At 41.4% G+C, this 17,224-nt stretch overlaps 1 protein-coding gene across 4 annotated transcripts in view; it reads right to left on the bottom strand.

Moving 5' to 3' along the window:
* LOC121626314 (inactive ubiquitin carboxyl-terminal hydrolase 53) overlaps positions 1-17,224 on the bottom strand; it is a 39,759-nt gene that overhangs the window by 11,467 nt on the left and 11,068 nt on the right. For 3 of the 4 annotated variants that reach the window (XM_041964757.1, XM_041964755.1, XM_041964758.1), the window contains exons 2-11: positions 13,175-13,852; positions 11,589-11,681; positions 10,473-10,607; positions 9,183-9,293; positions 8,102-8,184; positions 7,772-7,856; positions 7,458-7,604; positions 5,689-5,838; positions 3,223-3,391; positions 1,142-1,288 (exon numbers count right to left, since the gene is read on the bottom strand). In XM_041964757.1, coding sequence (XP_041820691.1) covers positions 1,142-1,288; positions 3,223-3,391; positions 5,689-5,838; positions 7,458-7,604; positions 7,772-7,856; positions 8,102-8,184; positions 9,183-9,293; positions 10,473-10,607; positions 11,589-11,681; positions 13,175-13,318 — 1,264 coding nt within the window. In that variant the 5' untranslated portion in view covers positions 13,319-13,852. The remainder of the gene's footprint in view (positions 1-1,141; positions 1,289-3,222; positions 3,392-5,688; positions 5,839-7,457; positions 7,605-7,771; positions 7,857-8,101; positions 8,185-9,182; positions 9,294-10,472; positions 10,608-11,588; positions 11,682-13,174; positions 13,853-17,224) is intronic. The other variant, XM_041964756.1, reaches the window with a different exon arrangement.

Below are 17,224 nucleotides of genomic sequence, written 5' to 3'. Positions count from 1 at the left end.
TTACAGAACATCATTGTGCTGTAAAATATTTCCGATGTATATGGTCGATTTTCTGCGACATTAAGGGGAAAGGCAGCAGGGTGAAAACATGGACACACAGAGGCTTCTCTGTCCCGTCTCCAGCAGTCATTCACTTTGAAACGCAATGATCAGTCATGACACTGGAAAACGTGGACATACTATGGTTCTGTTAGCTGTCTGATATTTCAACAGGAATCACTGTGAAGACGTTGACATATTTAAAAAAAAAAACAAAAACATCTACATGTTTTTAAGACTATATTTTTGGGACTGCATAAAAAAATGTGTAGCGATTCACGACATGATGAATCAGAGCTTTGAGGTCAATAGTGGTGCTTCCAGAAGCTCTGAGCATCTCCTGGCATTTTATTGTATTGACATTTGATTTCCCTCCCTACACCACATCTGAAGCAATGAGCTTTCAAGCGAGGGGAAACAATGACACACAGATCTCAAGGACCTTCACAACAATGGGAGGTGGAATAATATCAAAGGAGATGCAAGGTCAACAATATTGTCTGCTCCAACAACATTTTGTTTCTGTCTTTCCAGTAAGGCCATTTGCTTATCTTAACAAATCTCTTCTTCTCAATTTACACTCTCTTCCTTACTTGCACTTAAGCATGTGCAGATTTGGGCAGATTTTTGTGACCTCTCTCTTCAACAAGGGCCCCTAATCCCTTCTGTATTACTAACATGGCCAGATTTAGTTTTACAGCAAAGACATTTAATTATCTCTTCCTCTGCTCGCAATGCCAGATTCGTGCTTGTCACCACTCTCTGTGGACACAAATATTTAGAAATTAAGCAGTCTTTCAAGGCTAAAAACTACAACCACCACATAATATGACACATTTCTCCTATTGCATGTGTTTCTCTCTTGATCACTGCTTCTACAAGCAAATATTGTGTGTTTAAACCGTAGTTTTGTTTAGACAGTTTGTTTGTCATGTTGGAACAATTCGTTTAAAACACTCTAGCATATCGTACACAAATTACAGATTTCCAGCTCCTCAAGACTTGATTAAAAGACTTAAAATTGAAACTTCTGCAGTGTGTTCCTCCACGTCCTGGGTTACAAATCCCTGCATTCTGAACAGATTCATATGTCCTCTCTTACCTGGTCCCCGCCCTCCACTGGTCTGAGCACTGCCCCTGCTGAAGGTTGAAGGGGTCTTCTGTTTGAAAGAGCCTTGACCCAGCAGAGTGTTCAGATTCTCCCTGGTGAGGTCCAGCTTCTTGGGAGCTATAACTGGAGAATCAAAGCCTGCAGAGGAGAAAAACGGACACACAAAACTTTAAATCTTCAAGATATGGCCATACATGCAGGATTGCCTTTTTCCAACAAAGACCGTAAATATGACAAAACACAAATTTGATCCTGACAAATACACAGACTGCACCTGAAACTCTGAAACAGAATGTAAATTACAAAATCCACACATGTTCTCCTTGGTTTTTGCAGGATCATCCAGTTTGGTCCAGCGCCCTGTCAGCTCTGATAGGCAGTGAGCGGCTGCCACAGCTTGGACCTGGGGCACGGCCAGCATGGAGAGTTGGAGGAGGATCTTTAAAGGGGATAAAAACCTCCCCAACCAAACAAATCCAGGGATATATAATCCAAACAGCAGAGATGTTCAGCTGTTGTCACCAACGAATTTTCATTACCGCCTGCAAAGGCAACTAACATGATCTGGGATTTTACACGTCCTATAAAGAGCTGTTTTTTCTTTGCTGGGGTTTCTCTCAATTTGACTGCATTTCATTTCAAGTGATTTGTAAATGAAGCAAATTTTGATTTACAATTAATTAAATGCATGCTGAGGGAGTAAAAGTACGACCTGAGCAAAGCACCAGCATCGCAAGAATTAAAATACTTTACATCAAAAAACATCATGTCTACACGTAAGATTACATTCATCTTAGTTAAACATTTACCTCCAGCTGGGTGAACAGAGGCTAAACTCTGAGCTTGCATTCAACCAGTAGTCCTTCCTCAACTTTCTTCACAGTTCTTCTTTTATTCCACTGACATCCTGCACTATTTTTACGACTACAAAGACTTAAAAAATAAGTGGCTTCACACATCAGCTTCATATTACTGGGTGTTTTACAACATGGCATGATAATTAAAAAGGCCACCTGGGATGAGATTATGGTTCATGAATGCAAAAGAAAAACACAGTACAAATAACCAAGATGGATGCATCTCTAGGGAATTTGCTGTTGTCATTTCAATAGAAGGGCACTAAATCAACACCTCATCTTACTAGATGCAATATGATGCCAACAGAGCATCTACAGTGACACAACTGATGTTAACTCTGATCAGAACGTTTAAATATCATCATGATGACCACCCTTCTTTTTTAGGGTCCTCGTTAAGTAAAAATTGGCACTGTTAAAATAGTGAACGTATACAATACAAAACCAAGACTCTGAACTCTATAAGTTTTCAGTTTTAAAGGAATGTTTCTTTGAAAAAAAATGAAAAAGAGAAAAAAAGGCCAAATTTACACCATTTTTAAATGGCAGAAAATGCAAAAACATAAGTTATTGTTTGATTTTCAAATTTCCAATTAGCAAATCCAAACTTAAAATAGAGATATTCCATCAGGATTACTTCATTCTTCATGTCTCAAAATGCACTAACCAGATCCTGTAAAAAACATAAAAAATGGCGCTCCTCAGCACAACTGGGGTGCCTTGACTGGCCTACAGTTATGTGACAACAATTCAGTGAAAAGTTAACTAAACTGCAGGAGGAGCCAGCAGCCAGGAGGAGAGGACAAGAGATATCATTTGCACAGGCTGTAAAAAAGGAAATATTTCAAGAGCATCAAAAGCCTACAGCATGTGCAGCCCCCAGTTTTTTTCCAGTGTTGGTAACAATTGTGGCCACTTGGAAACGAATACTTATATCTCCTTTTTCTTTTTTGGTACTTTTCTCTTCTGTTTTTTTTTTTTTTTTAGGATTTATGGCTTTATAACTGTGTTATACTGCAGGTAATACATTTCATACTGTACAGTTCAGTACAGTTCTCCCTTCCAGCCATGATTGTGCTGTTTCCATTGCAGTGTGGGACTGACAAATGAAAATGAAAAATGAGCCCACAGTGAGGAAAAATTAGACAGACGCAAAAAAACACACACAAACTGCTTTGGGTTCAGAGGGTTAAAGAAATTCAAACTCAATCATACTTTGCACTTCTCCATTGATTGGGGTCTTGTGTTGAGAATGGTTGCTGTTTTGTCTTGAGGCATCATCTGCGGTGATAGCGCTGCCGTCGGGGTTGGAGTAAAAGAGGAGGAGAGGCTGGAAGTGATCTTTGATACATTTGCTGACCACATCTTTCCACCTGGAGCCGATCTACAGCAGGAGACAAAAATAAGCCGATCAATGCACATGCATGTGAAGATTTCAGCACATTAGACCTCTGCACCTTTACGTGTGACAATACACAAACCCCTCAAAAAAAGATTTAGTGTGAAGATATTAAAGAGGATTTAAAACATTGGCTCTTCCTAATGGAGAATCAAGCGAACCTGGTCTAATTCAATTTATAAAAGGAACCAGACTGTGCATATAACAGGATAATTTGCTTTCTTGCGACCCCATCTGTTTTCATTTTACAAAGAGGTATCACAATTTTTCTGCTGTGCAACTGTGATCTGATATAAAGCATTTTAACTTCTTATGAACTGAGCACTTTGCACTAATACCCAGCTTCAGTGGCATCATGAGAAGGTCACAATCCAAGTCAATCCTGAACTAAAAATTATGCGCCAGCTTTCATGCAATCCACTGGCAACTTCAAAACAAAACCTCACCTTTATTGTGACGGGCTAATTTGTGAATGAATATAACACGCTGAGGCCAAATCACACAATCACATTAGCTTAGCTGTGTAAGGTGCGTGTCTCGCCACAGAGGCACCACAAAGGCAGGCTGCAGGCTAACAGATGCTTGTGTGCTCCTTAATTAAGCAAATGATGGTGGTGGGGGGGGGGGGTGAAGAAGAAGGAGTACAAAGCAACACAAAGGAAACACAACAGAAGGATTGTTGCAGAGATGGATATAATTTTATGTAAAAATAAACAGATTGTGAAGGATGAAGGAATATAAACATGCATGCTTTCTATATGTAAACCACTGCAAAAAAAAGCCCAATGCTTTGCAGCCTTTCACCACAAGGCCGCAATGATCTTTGCATCGACTTGTCTGTTGTATTGGCTCCATCATCTAAATGTAGCCTCTATGTTTTGCCATTACCTAACATTTAATATTGCATCAGTTTTAAATAACAAACAGATACATGTGATTCCTATATCAGGTGTTTAGATTTCTGTCAGCAACAAGAACAAACAATGCCACTCACAACTGTAAAGGCATCTTTGTCACGATTTGGAAGTAACTGTATGTTATCTGTACTTCATCAACAGCATTAAACCGAGAATTTCCTATGCACTGGAAAAGCAGTGATCAGGCTACACTACAGCGGTCAATTAGCAGCTGGGACTTGGGGAGTCACAGAAATGCTGGCAAGTTTCGACCCAGGTATAGACTTGGCAGGCACCACTGAGCACTGTAGCTCCTCCATCTCAGTCGGGGAGGGTGGGTAGACCTGCACACGCAGCACAAGCTGCTGATGGATTGACACAGAGCCAGCCAGCCGCTGCACCACAGTCCCTGAGAAAATTGTGAGGATGTGGTACAAAAGGCATGCTCACATGTGCACACAATGGAAATAAATCCAGTGTTTGGGGAAAAAAAAAAGGAAAGAACAAAAGAACGGATTTACAGCCTATATACACTGTATACACACACAAGCACTAGCCTGCAAAAAAACAAACAAACAAATAAAACCTGTTTCTCATAGACAGATAGCATACACACCTACATATTAGACTTTAGCATTCTCACTGACCCTTCAACTTTAACCAGTGAGGGGATCTGGTTAAGCTTCACATCACTACTGCAGTACACTTGACGGAGTGGGACAACTGCAGTAGAAATGTGGGCAGCTGTTGGGAGGGTTAGCTGACTCTTCAGTGGCATAAAGACTCATCAACCCAGAGGCTCATGAAGCCAATCGATGTGGACCTTATTGGGCAATAAAGAGGCTTGGTGGTGGAGATACGAGACTGGATATTGCGACTCTTTGCTGCTACTTGTATATAAAAAAAAAAAAAACCAAAAACATTTTGTCAACTCAAAACAGCACATTATTATGAACAGAGTTGTCCAGATTTTAAATTTTGGTCGATCTGTACGCCAACAACCTGATGCACAAACTGTGAATATTTTAGAGGAACATTTAAACACCTTCTAGGAACATTCCACTAGAAGTTAGCCCTTTTTTGTTGCAACATGCAATATAGAAAACTGAGATAAAGCCTTTAAATCATTGAGTCCATACACCCCTTCATAAACCCATGAAAACAAAAATGTGTAAGCAGAAGGTGAAGTCTTTGAATTTCTTTAATTGTCTGACATACAATCGAAAATCCAAATTCAAATCACCATGATATATAAGAAAACACAAAAATCATCAAATCCCCATGTTTAAAGGAGCTGGAACCAGTAAATGGGTTTTTTTTTACAACCTGTTTATCTGCTAATTCTTAATTGGCAAATGATTTCAGGATGAGTGCACCCCTTCTCACCTCTTTCACTGTGGCGTCATCAAAGAAGACCCATTTGGAGGACTTGGTGTGGAAGGCGAAGGCACAGTAGTGGCGACTGGAGTAGCAGATCATCCCCACGAGCTGCAGCTCTCCCTTTTTGGCATGCTCATCTGTCACCCTGTAGAAGAGCTGTGTCCACACACAGACACACACAGACACACACAGACACACACAGACACACACACACACAAATATAAATACACTAATGAATTATCAGCATCAACGCGACAGTAAGTGGGCTGGCATGTGAGCGATGTTCATAAGGAGTTGAATCAGTTACTCCATCTGTTTATAGATTAAGGTGTGAAGAAGTGAACTAGCACTGATTTGATAATCAGTGCAAATAATGGCTGGTCATCAGTGCTACCATAGCAGTACTTAACATCTTGACTAATCCCACAGTAGTCCACAGTATTCTTACTGATGGCCTAAATACTAATGTACAGTGGTATCTCCAAATGGAATGTCTTTCATGAATAATGAAAAATATCAGCAAAAAAAGAATAAATGAAATAAATAAAAAGGGTACAGTGAGACAGTCACTGAGTTCTCCCTCCCATGTTTCCTGCACAGCCAGCTTTCTGTCTCCCTCTCACTCTGTCAAACAACAGATTTCAAAGCTAACGATGGGGGTGGAGGGCTCCCTTTAACACTCAATAAAGTCACATGAAAAACCCCCTAATGAATCAAGGCTTTTGTAGCACACTTGTTGGAGGGGCGGCGGACAAATTCTTCTGACGGTATGCTTTGAAACCGTGCGAGAGGGAGCTGTCAAATAAAGGGTTTGAATACTTCAATAAAGAAGTTATGTAATGTGTGGAGTGTATGAGCACTGCCCTGCTCTGAACTACACTGATTGATTTTTTTTTTTTTTTTTTTTTTTTGCTTGTGAAGCTCATCCAGCACAGTGGATGTGAACAGGCTACTGAGGAATATTTAGGAAGTCATGCGCCTATTTTTCCACATGTGAACACTGCAAACAGCCTAACCACATCCATGTGTGTGCAAAGATGGGGTTTCATGGGTAGAAAAGGAGCAACGCCTGCCCACATTTCTGCATGCTTAAGATCAAGAATGTGTGAATATAAACACTGCAACAAAAGCAGTCTTTAACACATGTTTTTTCCCCCCATCTCAGTGACGTCTATCCAGCCCACGGACTATTCCCTCGGACAGGCATGCGCACGCACACACACACGCACACGCACACACACACACACACACAGTCAGGAAAACACAGAGATGAGGGAGGGGCTTTTTGACAAGCTGACCAAGGCCAGCAGGGGCTTTTTGATCAGTGGCGCGGGCCAACTGGGCATTGGGCGTTGACTGCTTACGCAACGGCCCCGACTTACAGAGAAATAAATCCCCACTTTATTTCCCACATATGTTCAATTGCACCAAAATAAACTGACCCTAACACAGCAAAAAAACGAAACGGCAGCTGTGTGAATGTGAAAATTCCAAAAAGGATTCGGAAAACCTGAACTATGTCTGCAGAGAATTTTTTATATCCTGTTGGAAATACTTCATATGAAAAGGTCAATGAAATGTGTGTACATTTAGTCTTGAAAAACGACTTTTTTAATCTTTAATCTGAGAATCGGTGACATTTTCTCTGTATGAAAAACATCCCGTCACTCTGTTGGTTTTCATGTTGGAATTCCACAAACTACAGGACACAAAATAAAATTGGAGGAATTAAAAAAAAGTGCAAAGTGTGAAAATCACATAAAATGTTGACTCACTGCAGAAAGACTGAGATGGGGCCCCAGCGATCGGATAACGTCCTCTGTGAGGTCTGACTGGTCAGAGTCCCAGACGAAGCCTATGGTAACTATCTCTGGGGAGTTCATGAGGACTCGTCTGATCCTGATCCTCTGCCCACAGTTGCTCTGGAAAAGAAAGACACAGAAAAAGGCCAAAGTTTTTGTGAATCCCTACACTTTACTCAACAAAGGATGGAGTCTGTTTGTAGACACAGGCTTCTGCAGGACACTGGACACTCTTTCAGGGAACGTGAACAATGTGTTTATTAAAACACTTTGCACAGGCCACTTACTGGACAGTTGCGAAGGTCCCCAATCGTACTTGCTGCTTGTAACAGTTCCCCAAATGACTCGTGTCTGCGTTGAAGCATCTGTTGACTGAGAAAGAAGAGACGCATTGTCAGCAGGACAGAACAAGTGAGCAAGAGAAAAGGAGACAGAGACAAATAAAGATTAAGGCATGTGGAGAGAAATAAAAACTGTTGTGTGGAATGTCAGCTAAAAAGTTAAGTTATGGCCTTGTGACAAATGTGCAGAGAGCGACATGACAAGCGAAAACAGAGTGAAGCTGTACAGATGACAACAGGGGAAGCAAAGGAAGTTTCATATTGCCTGTGCCCTACCAGAGTGCGGTGGTGGAGACATAATGCACCAGCTCTGTAAACGGCAGTGGGTCGGAGGATGCCCCACAGCTACGGCACACAGACTGCAGAGAGAGTCAGAGACAAAAAAAAAAATCACTCAAAAAAAAAAGTAACAAAAAGAGATACACAGGTGTTATTTCAGCACGCATACCTGCTGTCAAGCACTAATTATCAAGTCAGCATGTCATTTTCCAAAAGAGCGAGATGAGAAATAGTCACAGTAAAAGACCTAAAACCCTTGTTAATTTGTAATGACATGCTTGTCTTGCTGCTTTCCTTGTGCTCAGTTATAAACTGTGGGCTCTGCAGCATCCTTTTAAGTCACCAACTCAAGTGATTGACATTATCAGGCATCCAATTTCCAATTTCATTTAGGAAGTTATCAATCTCCCTCTGACTGGGGCAATACTCATGTAAAGCCCTTGATAATATTTGCTGGATTGGGTGGCCTGAAGTTGAGGTGGAACAAAATCCACTGACTGTGCCCCTAAGGGATTTAGTCCAGAGGCGTATTATCTGTTTGATTCCGAGATAGAACTGGTTTGGGACAGGGACAGAGTCAGTGATGGGCATCACAACCACAGGGAAGGGTGGTGTGTGGGTGGTGTGTGTGTGTGTCTGTGTTGTGCTGGAATTTATGTGTACACCATCTGTGATTTATCTGGTACTGCTGCTGCTGCACTACGGTATCTGACCAGAATCACCCTCCTTATTCCACTGGGGCAACCCAGTATCAAAACATGACGGATTGGATTTCTACTGTCTCAGACAGTGATTCATGCACCTGTCTGTGTTTGTGTGTTTGTGTGTGTGTGTGTGTGTGTTGCTTAATCCTAATATTGGCTCGGGTGGTTAGGCTGTCCACACATTACTGTAGAGGCTGTGCAAACTAACACTCTATGAACCAAAACATTTACAGCAGAAAACAGGAAGGCAAAGTATCAGCCTGAATTTACTTATTTCTAACACCACACTTTTAACAGATGGGCGCAGCAGTAAAAAAAACGAAATAATAACATAATACCATGGCATTTCATATGTTTTCTAACCCCCTACTGACCTGCTCATACAGTGACATGGCAAACTTCTGATGCGTGATGCAAGACTTTGAAGTGCAGGCGTCTGTCTCCTCCGGCACAATGTGCAGGTGGATCCTCTCCAGTATGTTCTCCTATGACACAACAGGACATCGATCAGGTATGGGACAAAATATTTCCAACTCTGTTCCTGTGGAGTTGTCTCTTGACGGAGATATACGCTGATATAAGTATTTCTGAGAGCAAAACTGCAGAACGGTGGCACACACTGTTGCATGCCAAGAGTTCAATTTTAGAAGTCATGTTGTAAACCTGACAGCAGAAGGAATGCATTTAAAGAGACGCTCTACCCCCTTTTAGCTCCCACCTGTTTCTATGGAGTGCTTGTGACTTTATGAAATATTAAGGCTGCAAGGTAGGCCTGCAAAGGTTACAGGCACAACTTCACAGCCTGTTACTCTGACACTGGCAAACTCCTCACATAAATTCTACACCAGCTTGCTGCTGCCAAGGCATTACATGGTGAATGCTCAAGGGCGAAGATCTGTGTGGGATTTTGAGAATTAAGATTGTCTACAAAAGATAGCAATTGTGGCATGCAAGCTTCAGTCTTAGATGTAAAAAGTTATTGTTCAGTTTGTGTGAGGGGGACTTGTCAGAAAAAGAAAAAAAAAAAAAGCACCAAAGTTGTTTTCTGTGCAGCAGATTCATTATGTGGTAGGTTTCAAAATGACTTAATCAGGATGCATCTGTGTTGTCTGGGTATACTGTCATTAAGCAGAAGTGATCAAAATCACAAGAAGAAAATAAATAAATTAAGCTAAAACAAAACATGGTTGAAAAACGAAGGATAAAACATGCTGCAGGACCTGTTTTATATTTGATGGTTCGTGTCAAAATAAAACAAAGGCAAAAAAAGACATGAAAATTACACTGCAATTACACGATCTGGACAAACAATGTGTGCCAAAAAGAGCAGAAAAAATGGAACTGATGTGTAAAAATGATGAAGGACGCATGAAATCGACTTTAAAAAAAGCACAGAAATGATGCGACATAATACGGTAGCACAACACAGAGAGATTCAAACACAACTCCGCCGCTTATATAACCTGTCATGATGATATTTAGCGGCAATGTGGCAGGGGTTGATGGGAGGGACAGAAGCTCTTTCAGTGACCTCGCCGAACAGTTTGTTGCAGTGCATTACCCCGAACTGTGTGGCAGGGTAACACACAAACATACACACACATCCCTCTCTCCATACGCTAGTCTCCCTCCCTCAGGACAGCCGGGTTGCCACAGGAACTTACAAAGCACTCTGCGGCATCGTCCATGAAGCCCAGCTGGAAGCGCTGCTCGTCCTTAAAGGTCTCTGCCAAGGCGTGACGCAGGTTGTCAGAGGGCAGGGCGCGCTCCCGACTGTGCTGGAACTGGGAGAAAATACCCTGGAGAGGAGAACAAGAACTTGATTGCACACAGACAATGGAACATTTTGTTTATTAAAGGCATTTGTGTCACCCTCACCACTCAATACACAGTCTAGACATGTGACCCAAACAGATGCCACATTCATGATGACAAACTTGAATTTTTTAAACATTGGCCCCACCCAGCCCTCCCACAACCTGCAACAGTAAAGAAAATGGGAAAAATAATAAAGACAAGAATTAAAAATAAATAAATATCAAATAATACAAAGATCATACAAGGCAACATGTCAGAAGCACCATTTGCTAGCAGAGATACTGGGCAAGGGAACCCTGAGCATGGTCGCACAAACCAGATTCCATATATTACATAATTGTCGCTCATACAGTGATACACAAACCCACAACTAATTGTGAGGGTAACATATACGTTGCCCCTCCCAACATATACGTATGAGATACAACATAAAAGTTGGGAGGGGCAGACGAAATGAGATGGTAAGGGGTAGAAATATGAAGCAGAAAAATAAAATGCAAAAAGACAAATAAGTGAATTAAGAAATAAAATAAAATTTTGCAAAATTTGCAAGTTGTTTGGAGTCTGTGGCGATAACGTGATTCAGAGCCTTGAGCAGCTCCTCGCCCGAAGGACGTCTCTGAAGGGCATCGAAGAATGATATATGATATATAACAGTTGGCACTTTGTTACAAATTTACCAATTGAACCCCCAAAACGAGTATTTAACTTTCTTAAGCTTGAGAAAAAACATCACATCTTCAAGCCAAGTATAAATGGAACGAGACTGTACAGACTTCAACATAAGAGGAATTCGGCGACGAGCTGGAAAAGTAGTGAAGCAACAATGTCTGCTTGTTTAGAATTTAACGAGACAGAGCCTTGGGGACGGCTGAGACGGCTATTAAAGGGCATGGCTGCGGGTTGATCTCAAGAACATCAGAAAGGGTTTCAAAGATTGCATGCTTTGGATTGTATCCTACCTTTAAAGCACAAAAGATGCATGATTCTCCCAGACAGAAGTGTCCAGGTAGCTGCCTCAAGCTGCGTCTGAAGATGTCCAGCTGCCAAAGTACCTACACAAAGGAAAGAAGAGGAGGTTAGCTCGATTCTTAACTGCAAAACACTGACCTTGACTTAACAGCATTTCTCAGTTATGGCCTAAAACAATAAAGCATAAGAAGAAAGACATTTTTTCAAGCAATTATGTACAAACACTTAACAGGCTTAGATTCTCTGTTACGCATTGTATTTCAGCATCAGGAAAGAGGCTCCAAGGTCATGAGGACGAGGAGTGGGCAAGAGGAACAAGTCCCTCATAGAAACAAAGCCGAAGGTAATGATCATCTTCAACCAGCTCATCGGTTGTCTCACCCTCTGAGTCACAGTCACAGAGAGTGACCTCACTGTGGGGCTGACTGCAATCATGAACTAACTCACCAGGCCAGTATCCCAATAGTCAAAAGCAACCTTCAACTACATTAATAAACTGTTGGGAAGCTGTGACGAATTTAGGCAGTGACTAAGCTTTGAAATTTCTAAATAAATGGAACATGGTGTACAGCTCCTGGAGGGACACAGCAACAAGTGAATAAATAAAGCATGTGCCAAAATAATAGGAGTTAGTTATTCCAGTAAAGACCACCTTAAAATACAATTTTCTGCAATATAAATATGATGCAACAAATACTTATTTTTCTGCCAAACACAATTTTTAGTCAAACTTCTTTTTTCTAGCGAATATAAAGTCAGCTGGTCCAGACATGTTCATTGTCCCCACAGGATGAATCCTACTGGATTCGGTGATCTGGTGACTTTTTTTCTTCGATGCAAATGTTGATACTGGGTCAGCCCGGGTTTTGGGTTTGAGTAAAATATCTTAACAAACAGATGGTTTCCATGAAATGTGGGACTGACATTCATGGCCTCCTCTTGATGAATTTTAAAGGTTGTGGTGGTCTCCAAACCTTTCATCAAGCCACATCAAACTAATTCCAGTCATCATTTACTGTACTTCACTACTTTATACTGGCATACTGATGACAGCATTTAGACCAAAGCACCGCTCTTTTAGCTAGCACGCTGCTAGCATGGGAGCATACTCTCAGTCTAATTTCTTTTTGATAAGAAATAGAGTTTTTGTCTTAAGCTTTATCTTAGATAGGCTGTATGTACTGTATTTTGATGAGGACAAAAGTACAGGAACACAGAAAACAGTAATATAAGACACTCCAAAACAGCACTATACACAGCTGCAATACAACCCGATTTTTAATATGAGATAATTTTAGAAACAGAGTAAGTCAAATTAGAAACTGCAACTCATTGTGGTTCATATTAAATACACCTCCACATACTGACTAATGTAAGTAAACCCATAAAGACGTAATTCTAGTAGGTAAACAACAGAGGGCAGAGGTTTCCTTGATTCCTGCTCACATCCAACATACTTTTAATGCCTTCATTGCTGACTGTATTGACTGACGGCTCATAACGGACAGCTTAATCATTTCAAGAAATGCCACATTAAATCCAACCACAACCAACCAAAGCAACAGGACAGACCTACCTGCACAGCACTGTTGAGGAAGCAGCTGTTCTGGCCCGGCTCGTTCAGCAGTCCTTTGGTTGGGGCCAGAGACAGCATGCTCCCAGGCTGGTACGATTTCCCCAGATTGCCCCCTGGCTTCCTGAAGAACTTGACCCATGCCATTGGATAGTGGGGTCTGCCTTTAGACAGGTTGGATAGCCAGACGACGACAGGTGGGGAGGGTTGTTGGTGCTGGGATCAGATCCCTCTGCCCCTGAAGGAGTGACTCCCCAACAGTCTGGGGCTAAGTTATTCCACGAGCTGCAGCAGCTGCCCTGCTACACATGGGCTTCTAGTCCATTTCTGCACCTCATGTAGAAGGCCCTCTCACTTTTTCTGCTACTTGGTTTTTCCAGGAAAAAAAAAAAAAGTCAACACAGAAAAAACTACAATCCAAGTCTTTGTTTTGGGACGCCTTTGATGATCAGCCGTCGGATACTTCTGATAAGGTGCGTTTTGACTTCGGAGGAAAACGCTGCAGTCATCTTGTAGTCTTGATGGGTCTGCACAAAGCTTCACAGCAGCTTCAGAGGGGCTTGTGTACCCCTGTAAGCAAATTCTGCCACATGGTCCTACTGAAGATATTCAACTGCAGCCAACTGTCCCTCTGAGAGGCTCATCCACAGTAAAGTTTTATCCAGGCTGGACACGGCTGGGCTGTGTAAGAGAAAGACAGAATGAGATTAAATGAGATTTTAGACAACATTATGGAATTTATGATCAGTCACTACTTTTTCTAGTGTGTTAGCACAATTGTTTTATAGTAGGTTTAATCGCTCCTCTTGCTGGACAACATTTTTGTAGTCATTTTATATTAAGTGATTCTGTAACAGAGAAACAAACTGTCCATCTCAGACTACAGTCTTCACATCTGTGCTCATTCTAGATTAGATGTCAACTGGACATTTTAGATATGTAAACAAGGTTTATACATTAACTTTCACAAACACCCTTTGCACTGGAGGCGTGTCAAACTAAAGCTGGCCCGAGGTAAAGTTGCACAGTAACATTCAGGCGGATTCAATTTCACTTTGCTGAACAACAGACAAGAACAGCCAAGAGACATTTAGAAGGAACAAAGATAATTCCTGACTCCACACCACCATATTTTAAGTGCTTTGCAGCTATAGCTCCAGATGAGAGCCCAAACTGAAGTTGCTGGTCAGCAATTTGTGGCTTGAGATTTTAAAATTCCCAGATAAAAATACTGCTTCAAGTCTTTTGTCAGTTTTCCTGGCATTGTCATCCTTTCCAAACTCAAATACAAAAGAGTACTGACCTGACCTAGTTTTAACACAAGAAGAGGAGTGGAGGACATTATAACAAACCACTGAAGATGCAGTTCAATTTCTGAAACGTGCGGCCCATGCAGCTTTAACAACATGGCAAAAAAGACCAACAAAATCTGCGGTAAACATGCAGCGTGCACCGATGAAAGCAGCTCTGAACACAGACAACAGGTTTGATGGATGAATATGTTTGTGCTGAGTAAGGCAGTGGAAGCTGTCTCCAGGTTATTATAACAATGAATGCCCCAAGAGGTGCATATAGTCATGGCCTGAAAGTGTGAATGTTTATTATGATTTTTATAGGATATTCTTTTATGTCATTCTAAATGACAAAAAAAGCAAAGCAGATGTACTTCCAGCAAAAAAAAAACACACAAAGAAGCAACAATGAGCAAGAGTTCCTTGGTGATACACAGTGATTCATTCTCTTTTAGTCTTCAACACCTTAAAAAAAACAACCTCAAAGAAAAAAACCTCAAACATTTTGTTATTCAGGGTGAGAACAAAAAATACTGCCCTACTTTGCACAAACAATGAAACTTCCCTCTTGTGACAGTCTCCAGAAGCGCACAAAGTTTCAGCCAAAACCAGTTGGACGACATTTCCATCCTGGTATTTCAGGAATCCTCGGTGGATGACGATGTCGCAACGCTGAAACTTTACAGCAGGTTAATGGTGCAGCCTGAAGTTTAGTATTTATTTACATGGAGCATTTACAGTCATCTTCACATGATTTAACGAAACATGCTAACGTCTCTGCCTCTGTACTGTGCAACTGGACTCCATAGCAACAGCATTCCAAAGCAATCACTTAAGCTCACCGTTGCTTAAGAGCTGCTGTTTTCGGATTAGTTTCAGGGCTGGAGGGCCGAGTGGAAAACTGTGCACTGCGCCTATACAGCCCACCTTTACCAGTGACAACACATGGCCTGACAAGCTGGAACTATCTCTATGTCCCATCATGAGTCATCTCCACGCCATGTGAACATGTGATGAAATAGGAAAAACCATATCTCTTTAATCCATTATTCTTTAGTAATATGAACAACACTATCATCCTTTATTATTTATTATTATTATTATTATTATTAAGAATCACTCCACAGTTAAAGAATAGCATCTAATTCTATTTTTAAGGGAATACGATGCAGGATTTTTTCTAAAAACACAATGTATAGACTCATGCAAAAGTGTGTGTGTGGGTAGATTTTCTGCCCTCTGCCCACATTTTTGTATTTTCTTCTTATTTTGCTGTGGTCAGGATGTTTCTGGGCTGCAACCTTTGGGCAGTGGGTGTGTAGCCCCCAGCCAATAACTGCACACAGGTGAGGTTGGGCCTTTAATCAGCTAGCAACCAGGTACCAGACCATTAGCAGGCACACATCCAAGAGGAAGCTACAAAAATGGCAGACACAGCGCTGTAAACTGCTTGTTTACAAATAGCAACCAGCAATTCCGGCACAGTATACCTTTAAAGATCTTCCACATCAATTTGCCAGCAAGCAAAAACAATACATACACACGTCCACATTGTTCAACATCAATTTGATGGCACGGACAATGAAGCCAACGCATGTTCTGTACTGTGACATTGCTGACAACAGCGAGAGTCAATACGGCTCTGCCTTTCCGGTCCCAGAAAGTTGATTGCATTATGTTGGTCCACTTGAAAAACTGCCAGCCTCACTTATGTTAAATTTATCTTTGAGTCCGAGCAAAATTGGCACGTGCTGACTACAGTTCAATGACCTAATTTTGAAAGATTATGCTCTGTTGCTTAAGGGCAAAGAGCAACATTTCTCAATTCAAAGAAAAACAATATTATATATTTCCTTTAAACATTTTTGCCTTTCCTTAACAATAACCAACATTACCTTCAATGTCATTGCATTCTCCTTTGTGATAAGATGAAGCCATTGTTGAAGAGAACTCCCGCCCACATCCCAAAGAAATTAAAAAAAACATTCTAGGCTTATCGGATTAAGCATGACACCTTTCGTCTGACAACATCAAGTGATGGGGACCATGTGGTGTTTGCATGGTCGGACTGGCATACATTTTTAGATGTGGACTGGCTGAGTTACAATCCAGAGAGGTGAAAGTGGCACATATCGTACCCAACATGTGAGAAGGAGAGAGTGGTGACTTGGAAAGAGCCATGTTCACTGTCTGCACAGGTGGCCATGCTGATATCAACAGGCCAACGTCTCCAAAACTGAAAACAGATCCTTCATAATTGAGTGCAAGTGCATGCAGCCATGTGAAATATCCACCTCCTTGTTCTCAACCGAGGTGGAGACAATGACTCAACTGGCTGGTCACAACATTGTCAAGGAGCCAGGTTTACGTCACTACTTAATGTAAGCCAACACGGCTGTTGACACCCTTCCGTTTCAAGTCTTGACAGGTTCAGTTTTCTTCAGGCTGATCCAAGTTTGTCCTTATTAAAGCTGAACCCCTAAACAACATGAGCTCATCTTGATAAGATAGTTCTTTGTTTAACACGGGTCTCTGTGGGCCAGTCTCGCAAAGCAAGCAACTTTCTCATGTTCTCTTTGGGTTGTCTGGCTTTAATAAACCTAACATCGGCGATCCAGGATAACACATGGCTCAGATGACAATGGGTTTTTCGATTCTGTTATGACCTCAAGCACATGGAAGAAGCGGGGTTCGGTCGCACGCAACACTGACAGATCAAGAGCCTTGTATTTGACATGAGATAAGATGAAATCATTGATCC

This window comes from Chelmon rostratus, chromosome 23, assembly GCF_017976325.1.
Source record: "Chelmon rostratus isolate fCheRos1 chromosome 23, fCheRos1.pri, whole genome shotgun sequence".
NCBI lineage: Eukaryota > Metazoa > Chordata > Actinopteri > Chaetodontiformes > Chaetodontidae > Chelmon > Chelmon rostratus.
Note: the sequence above shows the minus strand (reverse complement) of the source record. Positions and strands in the feature narration are given on the sequence as shown.